Here is an 11,469-nt window from a genome sequence, read left to right on the forward strand (position 1 = left end):
CTCTGACTGAGGACAATTGAAACAATAAAAAATTAACCAACAACCATTCCTCATACAATAACTCTTAGTGTGTGGGAACGTTTTTATATGTTTTGCAAGCTGACTGTGGAATTTACCAAAAGTGTTTACTGCTACCTGCCACTGGGAGACTTAAACTCAACATTAGGATTGGTAAGGGGGTTAATTCTACTAGACCAGACCTCGTGGCAGGGGGTGCCTCCTGCACAAGGGGTCTCTTCTGTAATGGCCGGCAGCTAAAATTGTGAACTCCCGCAGCCTAATGGGTTAAATGGCTAAATAAATAGCCCCAAATAGTCATAATTGCTGGACGTACGCAACCTGCATTGCTTAGCACAGTGGTAGCTTGAGACAGTTTTTATTGTAGCTATATTTAATAAAAATTCACCACTCCAGAGTTGTGAAAATTTAACCAGATATCTCCTAAGGGAATCAATTTAATTCCCTGAGATGAGGAAAGGGGCAGGCATAGTACATTTGATCTAGAGTTTAATAGAAGTGACAATATTAAAGTAGCTGAAAAAGTGAAAGAAAATCAGTGCTTAAATGGTGAATTTTTAAAAACCTGTAATTAAGAAATCACAAGGAACTTTTAGTATGAATCTTTTGCTCTGATAAATTGTTTGAAAAAAGTTCAACAAAGGAATTTTCACAGAAAACTCAAAGCAAAAATGTTCTACTCAAGACAATATCAAAAACTTGACAACATTTAGGAGCAAGCAATAAAAATATTTAGAGCAGAAATTAATGCTTAACAGGAAATATTTAAGGCAGTACATTGATGATGATGATGATGATAATAATACGCTTAGCAGTGCATATAGTGGACACCCACATTACATAAGCCAATTTTTAAATTTAAAATAGGTTTTATAAATAAATGCATCTAAAAGAAATATTCTGCTAATAAACAAACTGCCAAAAATTCATGTATCCTCCTCAAATTCTTGAATACTATAGTTGGACCCTTTAGCAGCAATACAAGCATAAATTCTATGTTACTGAAATAATGAAAGTGATTCATTTCCACAGATTCAAGTCAAGGCTGTAGCGAGCAGGGGAAGGGGATATGGGATTTCAAATCCCCCAAAAATTTTCAGGACATATGGTCTAGCATATTCCCCATCCAAATTAATGAATACCACCAAAGATATATACTATCCCCTTAAAAATCTCCTAAATTTTTTTGTCAAAGCATTGGCTCTTCTCGAGTTGATATTGACCTAAAATGGTTTTAAATAAGTGCATTTAATTACTTTCAACAACATAATTAAACTTATTATATTCTTTTAGAAACACGTAAGTACATACAAACATATATAAAGACTGATCTCTTTAATCAGAAATTTTGAATGAATTTATAATACTGACTATTGACCAATAGCATGAATGACATTGTGGGCACCATAATTTTTAATTAATTATGATAATTTTTCTCTTGATAAGACTCAAACATTGAGTGAATATGATATTAAAATTGCCGAGTAATTTAGTTGCATGACACAATTTTTACCACCACCACATGCTTGTGTCTACAAATCCCTGCAAATGGGTAAACTACAAATTCACTCAGTTCATAATGCTCAGGAAAAAGGGTGTTAAATAATTTATGATGGGCAGAAGACTTCAGAAATGAAATTTCAATTATTACACACAGTTGAGGAACAGCGCCATACTGGTAAGGTTGGTGACTTCGAGAACATAATGACACATATGCCACTAACTTGGATTGTCTTCTAATTATGAATGACACTCTTTGAGTAAAAATGTGCATTGAATAAAAATAATTTTTAAAAAATTATAAACAATCATATGTACCTTAGTTTTGCGGGGCATAATTAATGGGAAGTGGTATGAGTATTATGAACCTTAAAGCACATGATTTAAAGCATGAAACTTCTAATACACCATAATCATTCCAGAGCAGAGATTTTTCTCTGATCAAACAGAATTTATAACGATGAATATACCACACTTAAGAGTGAAGTAATTAGGAGTTTTCTGTGCATGAAGTATATAAGTACCTAGTTACATGAGGCTTAGTCCAAGGATATCAGTTAAAAATAATCTAAATAAATGGAAAAGTAATGAATGTTGCTGGTCACATAAGCCTATACATATTATGTATACATTTTGCAGGAGATAAAGGGGCAGAATCAATGGAAGGTTAGGTCAAGTATGTGATTTTAAATAAGAACACCCCATTAAATTTTATATTTGAAATGAATGAGAAAATAAAAATTAAAGGAAGTGCAAAAGTATTAGTTGATGGATAAAAAAAACTATGATATGATAATTCTAAGTGGTAGAGAGTTAACAGATAAATACCAAATATGTTACCCATTTCAGGAGATGAGGGGGCTTGGTGACCCTCGTATCCAGCCCTAAATGAGACCCTGACACAGTCGCACCTATACATACCAGCCAATGCCTCTTTGCCAGAGGAAGACTCCAGTACAAAGGATGGAACTTTTTGACAATGAAAGTCAACCTACATGAAGGGATACCCACAAGGAGTCTGACATCAGACTCTGAGAAACCTGTCATATAATCTCTGCAACACCTGTCTTAGTGATCTGTGGAGTCAATATCTCAAGCTCTACAGCAAAATACATAGGAATGATCTTTTCCTATTTCAAACCTAAATATCACACCGATGCATACCTTTGCCATAAAGAACATTCTTTGCACTTTAACTAAGAAATTTCCTCAAACCAAAGCCTAATGTGAGAAGATGTCACAACTTTCCCTCTTTCACTTTCAATAATCTTCCACAGTTTCTGCAATTAAGGATTTTGAGAAAGTATGCCAACAAAAATTTAACAAAAGACGTTTGAAATTAAAAAAAGAATAAATGTATGACACTGAATTGTATCAACGCCACCCTCTGGTGAGAATATTTGTAACATTGATGACCAATATTATTACTGTTTCATATACAGACATATGGCCACATAATTATCAAATATTAACTATACTAGTAAAAATAAACACCTCAATAATCCGTGCTTAAAATATATGAGAGGAGGATACTTATGCCTTACTTCGACATGATTACATAAGTAAGCTACTTATACACGCACAAATTCAGTCAGATTGGGGTAGATTACCAAGGATTTGGGAAGATATAATATCATACAAAAATTCCAATGTAATTTTACATTCATTCACAAAAGAATAGAATCAAGGATAAATGCTGCAAGGAAATTAAAAGCCTCATATTGGGCCTAGATAAATATGTAAAGAAAAATTTTGATAGTGTATTCATTCATTAAGCTTGTCGCAATTGATTCAGCGCTGCATCCAAGCTTGGCGCATGATAAATTAAGGAATTCATAAACAATGATACACTAAAGGTTCTAACAGGTACTTAAAAGCATGCACAAGCCAGCACATAAACAAAATATAAGAAGGGGAAAGAAAAAAATCCGAGTAAGAAGAATAGATATGTACAACAGGAGGCAAGAATCAAATTTCTCAGGCAGGAGGTCACCTGTAGGCACTCAAGGGGAAGCAGGGGAACAGCAACAATATTCTTCTCTTTCTTCACCTGATTGGAACTGGAACCAACATCTAATTGCTCATCATGTGCACTGGTGAGGGTGAGAACAGTGTTGCCAGCCAGATTGGGAGCACTTGCGCTGGGCTCAATGGTAATACGTGAGAGAAGGGAGGAGAGACGATTGGGTGCAACAGAGGGAGGTGAGGATGCTGGATTAGGAGAAGAGTGGAGGAAACCAAGGGATTGAGCCAGGTCTGTAACAAAATACAAGTTGAGAAAAAAGGAGAAAGAGCAAGCATGGGGAAGAAGAGTAGCTACTAGATGAGCACAGAAACTGATACCTTAAAAAAGTTGGTTAGAAGTAAAGTATAAATAAAAGTATGCCAATGGTTTATTAACTATGCTAAGGATAATATTTTATATAATATTTACCAAGTACATTGAACAAAATTGGAGACATGCAGTGGTAAATTTAATGATCGTTCTCTCAAGATTCCTGAAAATGGTCATTAAAAACATACTTTTCCAATAAATGAGGTTATTCAAAACCTATAGGCACAAAAAAAGCAGTAAACCCCCTCCTCTCTTCCTCTAAAATAATGATCCAAATCCATATGGGGATACAAGTTCACGGCAGCCCAGAGATATTTTGGGACCTGGAGCAATGTTCTCTTCAGGTTTCCTTCCCCTATCACACTCCCAACTTTAATAGGTAATACTGTTGTTAAAAGGTCTTCTGGAGCTTCCCTCTCATACCCAACTCCCTCTTTCTGTTAGGCCCAGAATATTTCTGATGCCACACATTTGAGGAAACGAGCAAAAGTAACTGAAAAAATTGCACCAAAATAAAATGTTTAAAAGATAACACTCTGGGGATGAACATGAAATGATAAAAAATCTAACTGTGAATAAAATTGGAAATTTCAAAAAGAACAAAAGAATGAGTTCCTATAATCACAACAGCATTTTTTATTTTAGGATGTATGTACTAATAATATTTAATTGGGAGATTTAGTTGTGTCACCATTAACACAGTTACATAAGCACCTGCACTCCGCTGGCTAGTCACCTCCACTGTTGATACATGCCTTTATTTCAATGCTTTAATAAAACGGTCACACACATAACATAACTTATATTTATTGCCAGTGGAATATGATAGTATACAAAATCAACCAGAGGATAACTAATGAGCATGCTCCCTTACCAAAAGATAATTGATTACATCCATTTCTATAAATTTAAATATATTAAATGGAATATCAAAATGCCAAACTCTTTCTCTCTCCAATAACATATTGCAAAATTTTCCTCATTATCAACACCTGAGAATTCAGCATCCACAATAAAGGTCATGAAACTCTAAAAACATCACTCCTTCTACATAAGTGACAATTGAGGCATATAGCATTACAATATCTTCATTATTGTAATCAAATTTCATACACTACATTCATGTGCATACTATGGAGATATAGAGGAGGGAACAAAGCATGAGAGTGATCCCAAAATATTCTACAGACCAACAACTATTAAGGTGTATTGTGATGCCACCGAGGTGGTGCAATTAACAACTTAACAAGAGATGGTTATGCAAATAAAGGTGTAACTGTTGCAGGATTAGTCTTTCCAGGTTTAGCAAAAGGTTTTTTTTCTATCTCAATGATAATAAATACAAGCCACGCAATCAATGAGGAGATTAACCGAAGCAGAGTAAAGTTTTTTCCTTCCCAGTACAACAGAAAAAAGTTATGCAAAAATTATGTCTCCTTTAAATGGCCCCTTTTCATTGACCTTGGTGGCATTAACAAGAAAATTGAGTAGACATCAGGTATTTGGCCATGCAAAACATTTTGCCATAGACCACCAATGCCTTCTATGGCCTCATCGAAAATCTAGTTTCCATACTTGTAGCTCAAGGATATCATCACATCCTACCTTATGGGTAACTAGTAATCAAAATGTGTAACCATTTTTGGTAAAGCATAGCAGTCGAGGCATTTATCAAACATGGAGATCACTGGCTGGCTGAGTACAGACACGTTTGTCATTGCATTTATGATGAAACTGCTCAATCTCTACATACAGTTTCTCTTTTTAATAAAATGAACTTCCTCACCAAATATTTGTCACCAATAGGTTAATTAACCCTTTTGCTGCTGCTCACCATCTGGAAACCTGCCCTTTGCATGTCATGAAAGCCCTGAGCGCACGACTGGGAGGAAGAAAAGGCATGTTCGCAACAGCCTGCCACGCAAACACACCAGGTACGCTCATAACAGCAAAAGGGTTAAAGAATAAAAAATTGCATGGGTATATAATCTATATATATATATATATAAAAGAAAGTCGAAAATCGTGTTAGTTAGAACACTTATAACTCGAGAACGGCTGCACCGGTTTCAATGAGATTTGGTTCTTTGGATTCGTCTCCGGCGGGGTTAACATATAGGCCATTAAAAAAAGGATAATTTCACAAAAAAAATTCATCTCTTTCCTATGGGCATGCTTTTAGGAGTTATAGTAACACAACAATTGATAAGTCGGTCAAAACTACAAATTAAATAATTTGTTTTGTTTTTACCACTTTAATAACTGAATTTAGTAACAATATAACATTTTAATTACTAAATATATTCAAAATATTAATTAAATTGAAATTACATTTTAAAAATTCAATTCGAGCTGATTGTAAGCCCAGCCGTGGCCCAGCTCGAGTTGACACTTCACTACCGTGTTTGTAAACAAATCTCCAAGCAATTGTTGACAAACGGTAATGTCCGTGTTCCTGTCGAGGAATCGAGTAGTTTTAACTCATAACCTTGGAATGATTGCAAATTAGTTTCAGCGGGAGGTGAGCTCATCAACAAAGAGTTCCAGAATATGATTGATCACCAAAAGAATCAAAGATGGTTGATTTAGCGAGCAAGAACGAAGATGTGGATGACTAAAACGAGGTAAATTCAAATAATTCGTACTCTGCATGGATTCGAATCTTTTAAATGTGTAACATACGAAGACGAAATCACCAACTATCTATCTGAATATTTTAAGTCCTTGGACGTACCTGGCTTACCAAGGCACGATTTACAGAAAAATGTAGTTTCTGTGCTCATGATCTTTCGAAGCCTAAACCAACCATAACTATCCAACGGAACGTGTTTGATCATTAAAAAAATTGGTGATGAATGTGATTCACGCAACTTTACTCAAAGGAAAATTCAAAGGTTAGGAAGTCCTCATTCCGTAGATTCCATGATCTCAATTCATATGCCCTTTTGAGCTTAAACGTATTCAATTTACAATTCGTGTTGCATTCGTGATAACGATTAAAAAATCGCATGGTCATTCTTTCAGTTTTTGTGTTGTTTGTGCTCATGTGCTAATGAAAACCCATGATTTTCTCATGGTCAATTTAGCGTGCTATGTTCACGAGTCGATAAACCATCCTCTGTATTTCTTCCTTCGCTTCAAGTGATAGGGGGTTTTGGGCGTAGCTAATACCACGGGTCTGTAGGGTACAGAAAACTCGCTAAGGTAAGCGGGAAGTGTGGGGGCACTTCCCCCAGACATTTTTTAAGATAAATGGTTCAAAATAGTGGGTTTTGTGGCTGTGTGAATAGTTAAATATGTTTTGTTTGTTAGTCATCCGTCCCCCAAATATTAATAACAAAATCTTTCATAAAAAAATTCTCTAAGCTCTTGGTGGGGGGTTTATCCCCCAAAACCTCCCCTCGCTGCGTCACTGCTTTGCTTCGCTATATTTATTTAGCTTCATCCGCTTCATCTTGCGCCTGATAACAAAACAAAAACTGTTGTTTCTCAGAAGGTGCTTGACGCAAGACATTAAACCCGAATGTGTAGGGCTCACCGTGGTGCGTTTACGCATGTAGTACGTTTACGCAGAGCATTTTTTCCAAACAGAGATACTAAAACTGGCGCGCCTTAAGTCATTTAATGCAAATGCTGCTTCATAGGGGCTTTTCTTGCACGATTTTGAGCATCAGTCAAGCGTCGGTCTGGGGTCGTGTCAACCTGCCCCCTGAATGGGCCAAGTGTATGCAACAGACTTGGACCTAAAAACATTTTTTTACAGCTAATAACGAAAATAGCCAACAAATGAATGCGTATAATTTTTATTTCATGAACTGCTTCATTAAACCACAATGCCCAAAATTTCTTAAGCTAAAACGTAAGAAAATTTGTTGAAAAGAATCCGCGTAAACAAGCTCCGATTCACCCTATGTAGATTCAATAAAGAAAATGTCTTTCTGACAAGCAATTTTGGTACTCATTTACGTAGTTTTATTGAATTTGTATCCTTATTTTATTATAATAAATTAAACATGATTAAAAACGATACAGCCGCTCCTGATTTATGAATGGTGTAAGTAAACTGTAAGTTCATTGATTGTTAGGCGGTACGAAGTTCGCCGGGTCAGCTAGTACTTTCCTAAAAAAATCTTCTCCTGCTCTTGGACAACAATGACCCAGGTCAGGAGAGGAATAGGCATCAAGAGGATGCCTCCACAAAACTTTCATAGATTGACTATAATGAGAGGACACACACCGAATAAACATCATTCAATATTTAAAAATCTTGAATTTAAACGCTTTCTGATGGCAACTTCGGAAACAATAGCCGCATACCACAAGCAGATAATGATAGTACACATAATTACTGGAGGTAACCTCAAAAATCCAAGATTTTCCTTTTTATGATGACCTGAGGGCTAAGAGGGACTAAGCAAAATCTCAATTTCTCAATGAACCAGGAGGTTCTCATGCGTTGGTCGCAGTATTTATTATTGTGCCACTTGAGAAGCTCCTTAAACTCACACCTACAGGGGAAGCCTCAGAATATGAATGAAATGCTGAGAGCTAATCTGGGGTATCAAGTTAATTACACCTTCGTTTTACTATCACACGATTTCAGGCAAAAATCTTGAGTTGTCTATGTCAAAAATGATATAAGCCTTCGCACTATACAATTTTTCTATTGATACACACGATGCGATTCATACGCACAATACAACTACGATAAACTTAAAGTTTGGTGCTTTCTTGGGCATGCATTTCCAAAGTACAGTGGAATGTAGAGATTTTTCTCCAGGATAATTTCAGAACTAGCTCGTCGTTAAATTGGGCCAAATAGCTTCGCAATTCCTTTCATTTAAACTCAATATATAATCGATATTCATAACGATGAATTTTCTCTCGATTAACAATAAAAACCTATTTTCAGGAATTAACCCCCTCAGAAAAGAAAAAATAAAACTACCCGCGGTACCACTGTTGAGCGCTCTACGCGTCCACACGCACAGCGGAGTGAAAAGTTCGCTTATTCGTTATTTCTTTCGCAGTGTAAAATATCAACTTCACCCGATGAATTTTAAGGATTGATACTAATTTTTGAAAAAAAAAACAATTCGTCCGTCCGGGAGGAATAGTCTTCCCTTAAGAGCACAAAAAACGAAAAAGACGCTAACCAGTCGAAAAGTATACGAGTCTTATCACACGATTGATAATTGAAGGTGAGCATCAAACTAGCATCAAGTGCATATTTCCGAAGAAAGGCATTATTCGAAAGCCAATTAAATGAAAAAAGAAATCTAGAAAACCGGTTTCCAGCTTACTTTTGCTGCCATCAACAGCGAAGTGAATTTAGTCTTAAATCGAAAAGAGCTTATCTCAGGCTTGTAAGCGTGGCTCTGGTCTCGTTAACACCTCCCACACAGAAAATAAACATCTATTAGATATCTACAGATAGATAAATAGTTATCTAATAGAAATCTATCTTAGATATCTATTAGATAACTACTTATATATATGTTTTATACTTATTTTATCGATAAAAATTTTTCTCATGCCTATGCTTGCTGCAATAAACATTAGAGAAAAATTTGTCGCCGTATGATCAAAATGAAAACTACAAAATACACTGCCCTGACTAAGTATCGAACCCAGACCCCCCATGTAACTAATATTTATTAATTTTACTTTCTGGTGATTATTTTCTATCATTATTATATCAGTTATCCACATATAAAAGTGAATGAGACCATATTGATTCCACGCGCTTGCCGCGTCGCCCATGGTACTGATATATTAGTACCATGGCGTCGCCGTACTCTCCGCCGCGCGCCGGCCAGAACCGGAGTCGACCGCACGCTCGGAAAAACGATTTAAAATTCGAGGTTGCAAGTTAGTGCAAGGTTTTACTTTAGATCCACAATTTAGAAGCTTTATAGAACGACGCTGTATCAGTCACTTGGCGGAAGTCCGGGGTAATGTCTACTTTTTCTCTACGTTTATGTAAAAAAAAAGGACTGAAAACAGGCTCCGCCATTTTGTTACATATCTATGGTTATTAATAAAACCAAATCTTTAAAAACCCTTCAAATGAAAGATAAAGAAGAGCCAATTAAGATGGTATAACAGTTTTGTCGATAAAACTATTCATGAAACCACACCACGATGACCTCACATATATTGTTAACGTGAAAACACAGGAAAAAATAATCTGGAAAGTTATGCACAATTTATTTGAGAATATGTATGCGAAGTTTCAACTTCCTAGCTAAAAAAAAATCGATTTTGAGGTTTTGGCCAGCTTTTTCGATTCTAGCCCACTGTGCGTAGGGTCGAAACGATCTCATTAATATTCGGACCCGATATAGCAGTTAATTTAAGAAATACGGTATGGCAGGGACAGATAAGCTCTAACTAAAAATTATCTTCTACAAATTACCGATACAATTATAATTTTTCAATTAAAAATAGCTTATCAAACAGCTGTTTCCTCATACGTTGAAATAATAACACAAATGTTTCCGCCCACTTTTTATGAGTTGGTGAAGTAATTATAGACTTCTGGATCATTTACTCTTCAGGGTCAACTTTTAATTGAGAAATTGTATCGCTTACAAGAGTAAGCAACAATGAACCACCCGAGAGCCTAACTCAAAGCGAAGAGGAAGATGAGAAATGGTCATAATCGCTAGAATGAGCTCGGGACATCAACTAAAAGGGTTTAGAGCGAAAGGGTTTAGGAGATCAATTTTTCACCGCGAATAGCTCGAGAAGTAGGGGACAAATATATAGTAAAATAGAAAAGGAGTATCTTCATTTTTTAAACTCTACTTAAGAGTTTTAAAAATGAAGGCGATTGCTGTACAGCAATCGACAATATTGGTGAACGACCTTAATACCGTTTTCTATGCAAGCATTCATACTCAATAATATCGGCCACGGCCGTCGTACTTTTTTGGTAATTATTGGTGGTGCAGCGATCTCCATAGTGAAACTAAAATTTAAGCCATTTGAATGTCAATTATCGGCATCACCGGTGGGCCTGAATCGAAAAAATCCAGGGGCCATATTTTCGTAGAGGACGGCATGAACAGCTTCGTCGACTGGTTGGAAAAATGCCCCAATATGCCAACACGATTATTTCAAAAGGTTATCTTTCGCGCACCTTACTTTAATCAATAAAATATTTTACACTTGATATTTTTAATGAGCCATCAATAGTGGAACAAAAAATTGCTTTGGTAATCAAGCGTTATTTAACAATATTGCATAAGATTCCAATTTCCAGTAGAGCGCATAATATTATTTTCCAACATATTTCACGGTCAATAATGCAATGAATAGCATCCCACGGCATTCAAAGAATTGCGCGGTCGAATGCGACGCTGGTTGTGTAACTACAAGAGGAGTTGTATACCTTCAGGATTCTGGGAAACTTTTCACTAAGGCAAGGCAGCGACGCATGCCTTCTTTTAGTCATGAACCCCTACTCCATTTGGGAGGAGTTACGGCTAGATCCATACAATTCACAAGTACGGGAAGCAGATTAAACTATGACAAACTTCTTAGAGTTGATAACAACCAAGACTGGGCATTACAACGTAAAAATTATTTCCATAAATTATAACCTCATATTC

At 36.1% G+C, this 11,469-nt stretch overlaps 1 protein-coding gene across 6 annotated transcripts in view; it reads right to left on the bottom strand.

Annotated features, from left to right (window-relative positions):
* LOC124159619 (G protein-activated inward rectifier potassium channel 3-like) overlaps positions 1-11,469 on the bottom strand; it is an 84,958-nt gene that overhangs the window by 4,033 nt on the left and 69,456 nt on the right. The window contains exon 3 of one of the 6 annotated variants that reach the window (XM_046535553.1): positions 3,569-3,774. The exons of 4 other annotated variants lie outside the window; for them this stretch is intronic. In XM_046535553.1, the coding sequence (XP_046391509.1) occupies positions 3,569-3,774 (206 nt within the window). Of the gene's footprint in view, positions 1-3,511; positions 3,775-11,469 lie in introns of all 6 variants that reach the window. One more of the 6 variants, XM_046535546.1, reaches the window with a different exon arrangement.

Source organism: Ischnura elegans, chromosome 1 (genome assembly GCF_921293095.1).
Source record: "Ischnura elegans chromosome 1, ioIscEleg1.1, whole genome shotgun sequence".
In the NCBI taxonomy this organism is placed as follows: Eukaryota; Metazoa; Arthropoda; class Insecta; order Odonata; family Coenagrionidae; genus Ischnura; species Ischnura elegans.